A 16,199-nucleotide genomic window follows, 5' to 3' on the forward strand; every position below is an offset into this window, starting at 1 on the left:
AGCCTATAAAAGAAAGAGCTTTAATTAAGGGTCTGAACTAAAGTGCTGCACAGATTGCACCCGTTTTTCTGGCTATTCATGCATATACAATGTAAAGAACATAAAGACACGAAATCAGCAGTGAGAATGAACGTCACAGCCGCCACACAAGGGCTTCAATGGTGTTAATGAAAGCTGTGACTTGTTTATCCAGCAATGAGGAGACATCTTATTTCCATGATATAGTATTGTTCTCAAAGTGTCAACAACACATCTGCTGGTAGGGATGTGGAAGCCAATTTATTATTGAAATTTTTATTTGGCAGTAGGTAAGAATGGCTATAATGGTCTACTCCATTATGGTCCTCACATCCAGTAAACTGCCTGAAACAACATCCATCAGTAGAAGTGCAAAGTGAAAATCATTGAATTTCTGGTAATATCTGAGCTTAAAATATTTCCTACGAAGTAGCTATTCCTGTGTCTTTGTGGTTAGTGGCCACGGTGTACCTGTCATCCATTAATTTTTAGACTTTTTTTAGATCCTAAATATTTTTGACAACCAAAATGTCCTTTGGCAAAGAATTCCAGAAACTAACTTGCATGTTGTGTGAAAAAACACTTCCTTTTGTTTGTTTAAAAATTAAATTTAAAATTATTTTATTTGTTAATGCTAGCCCTTATGTTATGAAGAACAGTCACACGTTATTTGGTCTTGTATGATTCTATTCATCTCTCTGTGTAACTTACGATATTCTATCCCTCTATACAGCTCTCCTTGGTCAACGGCTCTCCACGTTGAACAGTACTAGTCTATTTAATCTTTCCTCATATGGAAGCAGATTCACAAATACACGCAACATAAATATAGCAGTTTGCTGTAAACATACACGTATATATGCATATGTATACAGAAAAAATACACGGAAAGAGTGCAGGGACTCCAAATATTCCAACAATATAATACAGTACAATTAAAAATTTTGACTTTAATTGGTGATTTTAATAGCATAATAGTCTTGATATCTCATGCCCCTTCCTCTGTCTATCAGTCATCTGTGTAATTAACACCTGATCTTTTTATCCACCCACGATGGTGAATTGTGCAAGTCACCAGCTATGGTGTAGCAATTTTTTTTTATGAGAAAGCTGATTAAACGAAATGTGACAGTGCAAAATCTTATGAATAATATGCTTGAATGAGACATTTAGGTGTAAGCCAAAAGTTCACAGCCACAATTTCTTACCAGAAAGTTTTTTTCTAGTGCATATGCAGACAAACTAATATGCATGTGCGTATTCCAATCACTGCTGAAATGCAGTGTATTCAATGTTTGCAGATGAGCATTCATTAATTACAGACTAATAAATAGGGTTAAAGAAGAGATGTGGAAATGATTAAAGATTTGGAAAAACAATGAAAGAGTCAGATGAATAGTTTAGAAATATGACTAAAGAATTTTTTTTTTTTACAGGATTTATGTGTCTCTACTGGAGAAAAAAAAATTTCTTCAGCAGACAAAGTGATAATGAGAATCTATGGCTGAATCAAACACACTCAAATTAGAAATATGATATTCACATTAAGCAGGGAAGACAAGGATTGGCAACATCTATCAATGCTTAAAAAGAATTCTTCAACAGTGTAACTGTTAAAATACGAAAGATAGAGTTATAGTTCACACAGGAATTAAATCACAGCAGCTTCATGGCTGGTGCTATATTGGAGGACACATTAGATGACCACCACTAGCCACTCCAATGGAAAATTTATGAATTATTGTTTTAAAATTTACCCAATATCCAGAACTATTTTTAATTCTCCTTCCTCTGAACAAATCTCAAAAACATTTCCAGTAAAATATCACAAGCTGTATTAAAGTCTGCCTCTTGGCCTTGAGTCATATTAATTTGTTTCATGATTCACTGATAAGTTGTAACAAGAGGCCTTACAACACAATACCAGTATGCTGCTGCTGTTGGAAGTGACAGTTTTAATCTACTATAAATCATCTTAAAACCCTTTGTGCAAGCCTAATGAAAGCATCTGTATTATTTCTTTCAGCCATCATATTCTGAGTTCGATATAAGTGGAAATGTGCTGGGACTGATCTTTAACCAAGGCATGATCTGGTAGGTGTGGCAAAGCATGTTGCATCTGCAGGATTGGAGGATTCAGCTGTATCTGTGAAAGATTATGCTGAAATGCTGATCCTGTCCCATGGCTTTAGTTCGCGGAAGCATAATGCAATATATACCAAACTCTGGTACACTGCTATTAGTGGCACCGCTTCAAAACTAGTTCCGGGCTAAGATTATGGAACCAGACACATCAGGATGCTGCAATGACCTGGTGAGATCAACCAGCAAAAAGCTGTGTAGATGAATCATATCTTTTGGGTTTTTTTTTCTGACTGACTGCTTGCTAGAGCAAGCACCTGGTGTGTACTGTTCTGCTTTGAATTTCATCTTTTCAAAATACCTTACCACTTTTTTAAGTCCTGTGAAAAAAGGACTTAAACCAAATGTATGTACACTTATGTGTGCAGGCATGTGAAAGTGCCTAAAATGCTACTGCTTCAGTATTATTCCTTAGCTCTAGAGGAGAAGAGGTCTATGGTTCATCCCCTTTTTGGACTTTACATGGGTGGTAAAGTATACCGGCGTGTAGAGTCCTCATGCAAGATGCCCAGCCTTCCTGACGGAGGAGGGCCAGGAAGATGATCAGAGGACTGGAGCACATCTCTTAAGAAGACAGGGTGAGAGAGTTGGTGTTGTTCAGCCTGGAGAAGAGAAGGCTCCAGGGAGACCTTATAGCGGCCTTCTAGTACCTGAAGGGGGCCTACAGGAAAAATGGGAAGGGAGTCTGTATCGGGAAGTGTAATGATGGGACGAGTGGTAACGGTTTTAAACTGAAAGAGGGGAAATTTAGGTTAGATATTAGTAAGAAATTTTTCACTATGAGGGTGGTGAGGCACTGGAACAGGTTGCCCAGAGAAGTGTTCAAGACCAGGCTGGATGGGGCTTTGAGCAACCTGGTCTAGTGGGAGGTGTCCCTGCTCCATGGCAGGGGGGTTGGAACAATATGATCTTTAAGATCCCTTCCAACCCAAACCATTCTATGATTCTATGATTCCTCAGGAACTGTCCTCCATAAGCACTGTTAAATTCTCAAAGTTAATTCTTGCTAAGGCCTAATTTTTTACCTTTAATATGACTTTGATGATCAGTCTTTTTTCTTCGTGAAAGCCCTCACTTCTGTAAAGCCCAAAGGTTGTGCATTGTGTGCATGTCAAATAAATGCTGCAGAAATACGACAACAAAAGAGGCTGCAAATATCTTGCAGCCCCTACAACCAAACCCTGTTGGGGTGATGCACCGAGGGCCCCGACAGCAGCACTGTGGGCTCACTCAGAAGGAGGGTATATTGCTGGATATGAGCACAGCACCGCCTTGTAGTGATGGCATGCCATAACAGTACGGCTGGAGGGAGCCCAACCTTGCTGCTGGCATGTGAGACACCTATATTGTGTCCCGCAACTTAGAAAAGCAACTTACGTTTGCAATCAGTATGTTGCTATCTGCCTAATTTCTGATAGGAAACATTTCTAAGGCTGCTGTTTGTCAAAATTATAAGGCTGCAACATAAACTCTGCTTGCAATTTTATACACAATTGGTGGCATTAATACTTTCTACTGCTGTAATTAACACTTTGGAAGGTAGGTTGGAAATCATTCTCTACCTGAGAGACATTGAGGACTGGGTGAGGGAGTCAATTCCTGATTATTCTCTAACAAAACTTCTATACGTGCCTATCACTTTTCTACTTCATTGCATGTACAGACTCTGTGCCTTGTAAACCTGCCATGTCCCAATATACACATTCTGGCACAGAAACTGTGACCTGTATTTTTGTGATGCTGTTCAGATACAGCATCCTTCTGCTTATTGCTTATCACAGAGTTGTGACCACATTTACATGATAATTGATATTTGCAGGGCCAAGTAAAGCATTAGAGCTGTAGTGTTTTTCAAAGTGTTTTCTGACTATTTAAACTGAACCGAATACATTAGAAAAGTAAAAAAAGTTGACTAAATTATAATAAACATACACTGCCAAAACCATGTTTAATACATACATAGGATAAATTTCTTTCTGTTCTATCTGAGCTTTTCAAATTCTACTGCATGTGGTTGTGCTCACCTGAAGCAGAGTGAAAAAAGAGTTTCAGCTCTGTGAGCTGGTGCTATCACAGAGCTAGGAAGGATAGAAGAGGCATGTATGTGTGCACCTATTTTTGTGTATGAGAGAGAGCCCATGCAGTTAGGAAAACTCTCTTCTTTTTCTCTGTGTTTTCACAAAGCAGGTGGGATGCAAATAATTTGCAAGTCTTCTCCATATTAATAAGTTTTGGCAAGAGTTTTTCTGTCATTTAAAATAGGTGTTATACTGAAATACTACGATAAAGTCTGTAAGTTACCCAGATCTTGAACACGTTGAAACAGAGGAGTATTTTGCAACTGATTTCCATGACGGTAAGGAACAGGGCCATGAAGCGCTCTCTCCCTTCAACTATAGACTAGCAAACCCCTTATATTTTCATTGAAGAGTAATGAAAAGAGGAAGGAGAGATATTAATGTAATAGAATCTGTCATAAGATTTGTGTAGTGTGCATCCAGATCTTCTTAAAGCAAGACTAAAGAGACAAGACAACAAAAATGAATACAGAGATGGTTTTATGAACCTGATTTCTCAGTGCACAGTGTATATGGCTGCAAAGAACATTGACATAGGGGATAGGTGGCACATCTAGGATGACAATGAAGTGGTTATTTTTTCTTTGCTTCTTTTCTAGGATGGGATCTTTTTATGCTCCTTGTCTCCCAGCAATCAATGTATTCCGCCTCCACACTTCTATGTACCTGCAGTGCTGGGCAGTGATGTGTTGCAATGTCCCCCAAGAGAGGGTCTTCAAGGCTTCCAGATCCAATAACTTCTACATGGCCATGCTGCTTTTCATCCTCTTTCTCTCCACACTGCCTGCTGTGTACACCATTGTTTCCATCCCACCATCTTTTGACTGTGGTCCTTTCAGGTGTTTTGCATTTTACATCCATCTTTTGTTATTAATGTAATGAACCGTCTCATCACATCACAGTGAATGATCCAGTAATGAAAAAGAGCTTCTATAATACGCGTTAGCACCTGATAGGCTGAGTGTTTAGTTGTGTCATATTTCTCATTGTGGACAATTCCTGAAATTGGAATACTAGAAAACTGAGTAATTCTTTAGAAAGTTTTACGTGAAGTGTAGAAGAGAAATCCTTTTCTTTTAGTTAGTTGTAATGTAAAAAAAATGTCATTACTGCTGGAATTAAGCCAGAAATTATTCTTAAGGAGTACAGCCGTGACCTGTTAGGCATCTCTGGTCTGCTGTCTTGAGAGTGATGGCTTTCAGGAAATATCTACATATGCCTTGTAGAAGAGGCAGATCAGAATGTATGGTTGTGTGCCAAACACGTGGTGGTACAGTCTTTGACTGCTGTGATTCTCCTAAACTGACACAGTGTTTCATGCATCTGTATTGCCACTGTGAAGCTGAATCTCTTTCTGAAACCTTCAAGACCTCCACGTTCATTAATTCCCTCTGAAAACTTAGGCCTGCCTTGCCTGTGCAAACATGTGCCTTGCATTCAAGCTAACTTAGGTGTTGCCACCCTTTCTCCTTCTGTACACACTACCTGAGGAGTTCAGGACCATTTTCATCATCTTTACTTGCCAGATAGCATGACATACAACTGTAATGAGTACACAACTGCAATCAATATATGAAATGAAAATTTTTAAAATACTTTAGTCTTTGGTTTTGAACAAAGCATTAGCAAAGCAAGAGCAGGAGAATAGTAAAAGAGACACCCTGATTGCAATGACAGGTTTGAATAATACATTACTGTTGTGAGTAAAATGATATCTGCATAATCCCCAGTGCACTTTGTAAAGGAGCAGAAGTCTTGCCACAGTTAACTTTGGTCAAAGGCAAAATATATGGGAGATTGTTCCCAGCCACCTGCAATAGTCACAGTCACCCGAGAGGGAGAATTGCATGACATGCCAAAAATTCTGATGAGACAGACAATTGCTTGAATTTTCAGAAGTAATGGTAACAAAGCAAGTCATGCAAAGTAAGATTTCTCATTTGCCATAGCAAAGAAAGTACAGAGGGAGACATCTGGAGTCAGATCTGAGTAGCTGCAGTTATTGAATTGGATATTACAGAAAATGGTAAGATTACTGTTCAAAGTGAGAAAGATAATAGTGCCTGCAAATTTTTCTATCGAATACAGAGATATTTTGTTCTTTGTAAAAAAAGTGAAACCTTCAATGTAAATTTTAATGGGAGAGGACTTGAAACTAATTAACATTCATAAAACCTGGGTATGGGTAATCTACTATTGAGCAGCCAGTGGATAAATACTGATAGTGCATCTCTATATTAAAAAAAAGAAAATATTTTCCTGTTAGTAACTCAGTGTCTCATCTATTATGAAACTTCTGATTCTTTGGTTGTTTTATTTATTTATTTATTTAGCTTTGGTTTAGTTTGGTTTTTTTAATCCATCATTAAAAGCAACATATACAACTCAACAGAGAGTTGCCAGGAGCAGGAAAGCCATAACAGAATTAGCAAAGTTGCAACAGAAGAAGCATTGTACATGCTGGGAAAAGATAAGAGCACAGAGCGGAATTTCTCATTTATCATGGATGAGTGGGGGAAGTGGAGAGAAAGAGCTGGCCTGAAGAAGAATTCTATCCACAACCTTTTTACATTACTGGGAAGAGGGTAAAGGTTGAGAGCAATGAGTTAAGAAACAGACCTGTTAGTTAGAAATGCTTTACAAGAACTGAAAAAGGGTGACAGGAGACCCATATGACTGGAATATCAGGTGGCAATTTGGTGGCAATTCCTTTAACCAGCTAAAGCTAGAAATTAGTTTCAATACACATAAAGACCAATTTTGCTGGTTTTGTTCAGATAAAAAAAATTCAAACACTACATTGTGAGGCACAGACAAAAGCAAAATAAGCAGGAAGGGACTTTTAGAATATCTATTAAAATGCTTCTGCAAGAATAAACTTAGTGATCTAGGGAAAAAACACTTTCTAGATAAGCTGCCCATGGAACACGTGCATGAAGATTATTAGATTGCTGTAACAAAAACAAAAAACTCCTAAAACACAGACACTGACTTCTATAGCACTGGTACACAGCAAAGACAGAGGAGAATTAGGCTGAAGACTAGTGAACAGGAACCGATTGCAAGCAGACCATTTTATCAAACATATAAAAGTGGGATTTGAATTTTTCACCAGGACTTTATAGAGCACAAATTGCATTTCACTCTTTGGTTAGTGGCATGGAGTTCACAACTTGGTACGCTGATTCTTTGAGAAGTAGTCTTGGTGGTAACTGCAGGCAAAATCTATTACCGTACAATAAAAATATTGGGGTTTATTTTGCCCCTTAAAAAACATATATAGTATTTTAAATAATATTCCTTTCAGAGTGTCAGGTTTTAAATAATGTTAACATGTAGTTTATTGTCATTTTCCCAGGTTTGATTTGATGTGATTAAGCTATATATTCATACTACTGCACTGATGTTGCCATAATATTTGCATGTAATATATTGTCAACTTTTCTGTTTAATAGTGGGAAGACTAGAATGTTTGAAGTCATATCAGAAACTCTGGAGCATGACTTCCCTTCTTGGTTTGGGAAGGTATTTGGTTATGCCTCTAACCCTGGACTCATCCTACCTTTTATATTGCTGATGGTGTATGTATGGAATATTAACTCAAAACTTGCTTAATCTAAGGTCTGTTAAGTTTCCTTCACTCTGAATCTTCACTGCCTGAGTATCTAATTAAACACAGTGATGATTGCCCTATGGTGAGGGACCTGAAGAATTATGAGCCTTTTATTTGATCATAATTAATGTGCCTTCGCACAAAGGATAATATCTCTGTTTTGTTCAATGGCTTTCTTTTTGCTTTTGTTATTGCTTTTCAAAAATGTTGTTGTTGCCATGATAATGGCAAAGCAATTAAAACACAGAAGTCTATAAGGGATACGAAGTGCTGTGATTTTGATCAGCTTGTCCAACAGGCAGAACAGCACATCACAAATCCTTAGCAAGTTCAATAGAAACATGAGCACAATGAAGCAGAGTTATTTCTCAGTATCTTTCAGCGAGTCAGATCAGCGCCTCTGGCCTGTCCTTGATAAGCAATGTACTCTATGCTCTTGGTACAGGAGTGTGTACCATACACTTTATGCAATAGGGCTAGTAGAGAATTTTTGTAAGTCAGTACCTGGTAAAGAATAATGACTGTAGAATAGTTTTTCTCAGAGACTGTATTGAATCCTTCTTTATAAAGGCATTTTAAACTGCTGTATACATATATCGGATTATTTAGCATACTGCTGAACTAAAAGTTAATTCTAAGTAGAGATGAGCTGGGATTTAACCCTGCACTGTAGCACTGCCAATAAATACAGAGAAGATTACATAATGCAATAGTAATTGTGAAGGATTTTACATGAACAAAATGAAATTCTGAGATTAAATTTTGCCAAGATTCACTTAACATCATATTCCATTTTAATCCCTGGATAGAAAAACAAAGAATCCAGACTGTCCGCCGAAATACCTGGTCAACTCCTGCTGAATTTTTTTGAGCTATATTGTTTTCTCAGAATGGTGCAAGGAAATATATTATAAATAATAAATAAATAAATAAATAAATAAAATGAAAATACAAGACAGAATCAGGCAAAGCAGAGAAAACAGCATATACAGATTAATTATTTACTGCTTATATCAATAACAGACTTCATATCGGAATTTCTCTAATTAAATTGGGATGGTGAAAAATACTAATTTCTTAGTTATCACTCAATTTCCACAATACACTGAAAAATGAAATGGTATTATGCAGTTATGTTTTTGTTTAGTAGAAGAAGGAGGTCATAGTTTAAAAAAAAAAAGAAAACCTATGCTTTTGGCTGTTTTTGTGGCACTGCTTGAGTTTGCCTTTTGTATTAGTTCAAAAGCTTTGAAAAAAACATGATTTTCTAATTTTTAAGATATGTCATACAAATTAACTTATATAAGTTATTCTTTAGAACACACTTCATAGCGAGGCATAGCTTTATGGAATGTCTTCCTTAACCACTACAAGATTCAATGTGGAGTATTAATGGACAGAATAATTTATTTCAGCCGCTATTTTCCCTGAAATAACAGTACCTTCTTTATACTGTAAGGAAGCATGTTGTTATTTGTCAAAACACAACTACTGATTAGGCACAATAAATGAGGAAAAGATACAGATTTTATATTAGCAAAACTGCAGTTGTTGCTATAGGAATGTTGTAAGAGTCTTTATATTTTAATCATTACCTAACAAGGACTATTATTTTTCTTTAAATTTAGCCTCAGTATTTATTATCTCAACGCTACATCCAAATCCTACAAGGAAGCTAACTTGGAACTTAAAAAGAAGCTACAGAGTGTAAGAGATAGCGAATTATTGATTTTTGGTTTTATTAAATACTAAAGAAGCCACTCAGGTCACTGAAAGATGCCCTCTCTCTCTCCCCCCATTATTAGCAAGCAGAAGAAAATAAAAGAAGAAATAAACAAAAGGCACAAAAATCAAATGAGGAAAATCCATTTGAGACAGAACCACCACAGCCAAAGCAAAAAGAAGGCAAGCAAGAGGAATCCACTCCAAACCAAGGTAAGCACTGTTTTGAACTCCTCAAGATGAGGAATTCATGTATGCCAGACCGTAGTCTTCCTCACTGCCTTGACTACTTCTTTCGCCATAATCTCATGAAAAATATTCACAATACTGATTCACAAGTATCAGCGTAATCTCCAATCCATTTGTCTTTCTTTGGTTTGTGTAAGAAATACTGTAATGTTATTCCATACCAGGCAACACCAAAGTAAATAGTGCTATAATGACTCGCAAGACCCCAGCCCTGCAAAAAAAAACTCACTTGAAGCCTGGTATGAACATCAATGAACAGACACCTATCACAAACCAGTCAGGTCCAAGTCTTGCACCCTCCTATCATATTTCATTGACTGAGGACTGCTCAGGACAGCTTTTGTCAGGTTCGCTGGGAGAAGGTATAGTGAGAACACAGAACGGTAGTAATCCTTACCAGAAAGCCTAGCTTGGTCAGGCAGGTTTCAGTCTGTCCTGAAGCATTGCGCAGGCTGTTTCCTTTCCCCTGGACACTGCTAGACTTTCCCCATCAGGCATACATGCCACACAGCCCACAGCTAGGTTCAAGCCTAGCAGAGAAACCGAAGTTAGAGATGACGGCCTTTGGAAGAACCATGTGCAAGGCATGTCTGCAGCCTCAAAATCTGCCCTCCTAAGTTTGAAATTACTTCCTTCATTGTCATTTATGGATGATATTTAAGTGCATCTAGTTACTTGGGAAAAGCCTCCACTTTGTTCCACTGGCGCCTTGCCGACAAGACTGGAGGGAAAATACAGTGCAAAGATGGTGAAGGTGCATTATCACAGATTTCAGGCTGTCGGCAGGGGAGGCCCCAGACTTTCCACCACACCCTGGAGTGGACAGGCAGCTGCAGGATATTTTTCTCAGGGAATTTCTGGTTTGCATGTTCATTTTTTAATTCTGTTCTCCAAACACTTTTCAGACAAGAAAGGGCAGGATGGCAATGAAGGGAAGAAGACAGGCCAGCCACAAGAAGCCAGCTCCTCTCAGGCACTCCAACATCCAGGTCCTGCCCCAAATGGCCACTATCCCCCGCGGGGTAGAGGAGGAAGCCTTCCTCCCCCATCCATAGCTGTGACGAGGCCACCAGGGCCCAGGGGCTATGGAATGCCGGGCTATCTGTCTGGAAATCCACACTTCCCAGGGGCGCAGCCAGGAATGCCCAGGGGCCCTCCCAACTACAGATAAGGAGCCTCAAGCACATTGAGATACGATGAAGAATGCTGAGGGACAGAAGAGTGGTCCTGACCCCAAACACGCTCCTGCAAGTGCAGAATCCCACTGTGTTCGTTGTAAATCTTCATGTGCATAGAAGTTACCCACGCCCTTCAGTTTTTGCAGGATGGGAGGCTTCAGAAGAAAACATTGCATATGTCTTCTTGTACTTGAAGGCATTACAAAAATGCATTATCTGTGTCAATAGGCTACTAAACTTAGCGATATTTATCGCAAGATATTTATTAGAAGAATGAAAAATATTTTGTATTCAGTTATTTTCTTAGAAGCCTGAAAGCATGTCCCTAACATCTTTTCCTTTTTCTCAGAAGTACAGTTCACCGAAAACATAACTTCATACAGAGTGTATGAGAATCAGTTGTATTTAAACACTGCATATAGTTTGTTTTCTGCAGGTTAGATTTGCGTACCCAAAGATTTCAGTTTGTACATGAGAAAATGCGTACCTTTTCAAAAGCTGGATTATTACCTCTAACGTCTTTGGGAAAGTATTAAAAAGGTAAAAGAAAAGCAGTATCCTGTCTGCTGCTATGAGGAACATTTATCTGCTACTACAGTACCATTTTTAGATAATAATATTTTTGTCACATTTTGAAAGACTAAAAATAATTCTAAAAAATTATAGTGGTGAAGAAATATCTCCTGTGCAGAAAAACATATTTGAGGAATAGAGGTAAGACAGTTATGTAATCATTTCTCCCAAATACTCACCAGGGTTGCATTATGGCACAGAGATACTTATTATTGCATAAGAATATGTGCTGTATAATCTGCTCTGTGGATTTATCATTGTATAATTGTATATTGAACTCTATAGGGGGTTGAGCAGGTCCTTAGTCTGATAGGTCTTGTGGAAACACAGGACAGACGCAAGCCCATGGACAAGCTGTTGTTACTTAATCCAATGAGACAGCCTTATTTTTATGTTCTGATTTTATTTCCTTGTCCAGAATTTGGGCTTTGATAATTATTTTAATACTCACAAGATTAATAACGACAAAATTAGTCAACTTACTGTCTTCTAAAAAATAAATGGAATTCCATTGGGGGCCTTCTATACAATACAGGCCCTTTCTGTACAGGAGAAAATCTTTTACCATATCTCAGTATAAAACAAGTCTGTGGCATCACAAAACAACATTCATGTAATTAAATTGTGGAACTTACTGAAAAAGGCTTACAAAACAACCCAGTATAGGCTATGTATCCTCATAAAGCACAATGATCCAGATGCAATTTCCAGCTCAAGCACTCTTTAAATCAATTGCCAGAACTTGGGAGGAAAAACCAAGGGAAAGTTCACTTTTTACTTGACTTGACTGTTGTACTGCTTCCATAAGCATCTGCTATCAGCTGGAGGTAAGATGTTACATCAATCAGACCTTTAGTGAGCACCAGCATGGCTGTTCTGCGTGTAAACGCTAAGCGCTGATAACCCAATCAAGAGATAAGTGTACTGCAATAACTACAGTCTTTTTCTAGGAAAAGACTGGAAATGCACTGTTACTAAGGGAGAGGACAAATGAGTTAAGACTGGATCCCAAGATGTGTCTGCATCTGGGGTTCAGTAAGACTAGTATTTTAAATTAGAGAAAGTACAGCTGAGTGCAATGTAAGTTGTTTCATCTTTCTCAGATAAGATTTCTAATCTATGGACTTCAGGCATGTGGGAAAAGTACAGTAATTCAAACTGTCTTTTAATTTTGAGATCTTTTTCTAATGTCATTAATTTTTAAACTACTTGTGTTTTTAGACCAGAAGCTTTAAGATTGTCAGGAATCATATTGAAGTTCAGCATGGGCCACAGTGCTCTAGGGCTTTCATGCTTTCTTTTAAGACAAACTTTTTCCTACAAGTTGGGATTGATCTGTCATGAGACACTGATTTGCATAGAGGTTTCATCTCACTGTTTGTTAACATTTCGTAATAAGAAAACACTAGATATTCCTTAGAAAAAGGAAGATTGTATATAGAAGCGAAGAAACTGATTTTAAAGATGCTTCGTGATCCGTCTGAGATTTTCAAAGGGTGTTGGAATAAATTGGAGTTTTAAACTGGTTTTGATGGAGTCTTGTTCCCTGAAATGTAGAGGGATGTTTATGCTACATACACAGATCTTAATAAGGATTTCTTGTTCCTTTAGGAGTGATTTTTTTTCTGTGTGTATTAAGGGCTTTTTCATTGTTAGCAAGCTTAGTATTTAATTCTGTGGGATTACTTTACATCATGAATGGGAGAGAGACACAGGAAGGAATCCACCAGCTGAAATTATTCTGAGGAACTTTCTGTTAGCTCCGTATGCTGTATTGACTTTCAACAATAAATGTGTTCTCAGAGTGCACCTGTATGGTGCAGGGAGGAACAGGTAATAGCCAACATGAATAACAGTAACTAAGTAGATGTTGCTCATGCCCTGTGATCAGCATCAGACTGCTGTGGCTGAAAATTAAATATTTATTCTTATTCTTTGGTACTTCTAAGTAAAGGTCTTTCATCAATGTGTTTCACGAAGCTGTGTTTTCAATGCTTCCTAGCTTGCCATCTCATTCATAACATAACATTGACTTAGCAGACAAGTTATACCTTCACATGTTCTATATTACATCCACCTTTAAGAAGACATGCTGCTTACTTGGAAAAAGTAATTTTGAAATGGTTACAATAATTTTGCATGGTCAGATTTCAAGTCACATTTCCTTTCTGTAAAACCTTTCTCTCTCTCTTCTATATTTTGAGTTAAAATTCGTTGTCTCTGCTTTTTTTGAAAAAGCACCTCAAGCAACCTTCATCCACTTAACCACACAGGTACTGTTGAGTTTTGTACTGTGCTGAACAGGTAAAAAAGGCTCAAATCATGGTGAATAATCTTGCTTATAGAAACAGAATATATTTTGTATTCATTCGTGACACATATACCATTTTCTTTTTTCTATGTTAGACTTGCAAATTGTGCTACTGATACCTCAGAGCTCTATTATGTAATTACTTTTAGTGAAAATAAGAGCTCAGCACATCTTAGCATGTCCTACATTGTCCTATGCACAATTTACGTGCTGTCTTCCTAGCATTTGGCTGAGCATTTCATATAATTTTATGCATAATAAAGGTGCATTTCACTATATTTGTGTTCTGGTACAGAGGGATCTTCAAAATATTTTGAAGTCCCTGCCAAAGGTTTAATTTCTCACCGATCTGTGAAAATTATAATTACTGTAAAATTATGGTTATTGCATAAATCTCCCTCCTCCTATTTGTCTTTTTTTTTTTTCTGCTGTTGAATTAAATATTTTTACTCAATGACAAAGTCCTATCCTGGGACTGTGCAATGCTCTCAGATGAGCAGGAAGCAAAAGGATGAAAATAAAGTCCAGACTTGACTGAATTCACAGCAAGTGAAAGACGTAACTTTTTATAACATATTCTTTTCAACACTAGATTTGTGGTAGCTGGGACCTGAAAATAACAAGTCTGATACCTGCAACAATAATATCCACAAATTTAGAGGTGTTGTAAAGCTGATAGAAGTTTAAATCCAAGGAATCATTTTATTACCCTACGTTGATTAAAAAAACCCCCACAAAATGCTCACTGGAAAATTAAATGCAGTTTTTATCTGTTCTGAATCTTTTGCTTCACTTTCCCATTCTCTGTGGAAAATCAGTCTGTTAAACTCATTATGGCTAGAGATAAACTTTAAAAGCAGGTAACATCTGCTCTGTTTGTCCTCTGTTGAGAAATGAGGCTGTTAGAGTTCACAATGAGCTTTATGCCGCCCATGTCGTATAACCAATCTGTATTAATTCCTTAAAAACATTGAATGGACAAAAAATAATTAATCAATTATAATGATATGGTGACACAAACAATATTCCCCTTCCTCCTGTAGAAAAGGTCATTATTATCTGAGGAGCACCTATGCTCAGTGGTTATAAACAAGCTGTGAAGAACTGTATTTTCCTGAACTAAAGAACGTCCTGGGGGTCATGACAGAAAAATCTGTATGGATGTGGCAAACTCTGCTTTACCTGCTGTTTGTAAAGACTGTACTATAAAAATGCCTGTGTGTGATTGCGCTGTATAATTCATGTTACCTATCTGTTTATAAGCATGCTCAGTGGTAGCTGTGCTTCCAAGTTATTAAAGTCAGAATCATAATTGAACACACACTTTTCTGTGAGTTCTCTGTTTTCTCCATCTATTTCTGATCAGCTAGCGTCTCTAATGCATTCATGAGCCTAGTTATCACCCAGAAATTGGAAAGCAGCGTTCACCATTAAGGTCTTTCGCATTGCGGATGTGGGACCTAACTATAGCATAGTTTGGAGACGCAAAGCACATAAGCACCCACTGCCTACCCTGTAAGTGGGAGGGAAAGGCTGCAGTTCTCCTCCGGGGGGAGGGCTGTGGTAGCCCCTGGAGGCACTGCTACTCCCCTTTGGTGCCTCAGCTACCACTGGGAGAAACTTTTTCAGTTTTTATTGCTCTGCCTGCTGGGTGCAAATAAAGATGTTTCCAGGGGGTTGTGTCAGAGGAAACGGTGAGGCAGAAGGGCGCAGCTCCCTGGTAGCCCAGCTGTGGCTCAGCCTTCTGGCTCAAGACAGCATGGAGGTGATTTCAGCATCAGGCTTTTTCCAGAGGGGCATAGCGCAGAGGAGACTCAGAGAGCTTCCTCTGACAGCTCAGCGACGCTGCCCTGCAGCACTGGGGTGGGAGATCTGGGTCCTTGGGCCGCAGCTGCTTGCGGATGAGCTCTGTCTCACACGGCTGATTCACGCAGTGATGCGAAGGCTGAGCGCAAGGGAAAGGAGACCAGGTTGGAATCACTAGGATGCCGTGGGAATGGTTTGTGAGACTCAAATGCCAGCATGGTTGCTTGTCAGATGCTCACTGAAATATTTCCCCGGGTGAAACTGGACTGTGTGAAACTGCAGGGCTTTGGCTGCTGCAGTAACTGCCTTGAAAAGCAGCAAGGGCTCTGAATGAGGTCTGCTACTTCTTGGTCCCAGCCAGCTGTTCTCCCTTGGTCTCAGCAAAGGAAACGAGTCACAGCCTTGCCCGCCTTTTTCCTGTCCCCTTTTAGTTTAGCTTCTTTCACTCAGTACCGCAAGCAGGAAGCTGGCTCTCCATGTTGGTACTGCACCACATGCAGCCACCACTA

The 16,199-nt window shown here is 38.5% G+C and overlaps 1 protein-coding gene across 1 annotated transcript in view; it reads left to right on the forward strand.

Moving 5' to 3' along the window:
• The window catches only part of TMC1 (transmembrane channel like 1), a 59,463-nt gene extending 48,470 nt beyond the window's left edge, over positions 1 to 10,993 (forward strand). The window contains exons 15-20 of the mRNA XM_074569757.1: positions 2,045 to 2,112; positions 4,838 to 5,077; positions 7,694 to 7,819; positions 9,480 to 9,558; positions 9,657 to 9,786; positions 10,728 to 10,993. Coding sequence (XP_074425858.1) covers positions 2,045 to 2,112; positions 4,838 to 5,077; positions 7,694 to 7,819; positions 9,480 to 9,558; positions 9,657 to 9,786; positions 10,728 to 10,993 — 909 coding nt within the window. The remainder of the gene's footprint in view (positions 1 to 2,044; positions 2,113 to 4,837; positions 5,078 to 7,693; positions 7,820 to 9,479; positions 9,559 to 9,656; positions 9,787 to 10,727) is intronic.
• The last annotated feature ends 5,206 nt before the right edge of the window (positions 10,994 to 16,199 follow it).

The sequence above is a fragment of the Larus michahellis genome, chromosome Z (genome assembly GCF_964199755.1).
Source record: "Larus michahellis chromosome Z, bLarMic1.1, whole genome shotgun sequence".
Lineage (NCBI taxonomy): Eukaryota > Metazoa > Chordata > Aves > Charadriiformes > Laridae > Larus > Larus michahellis.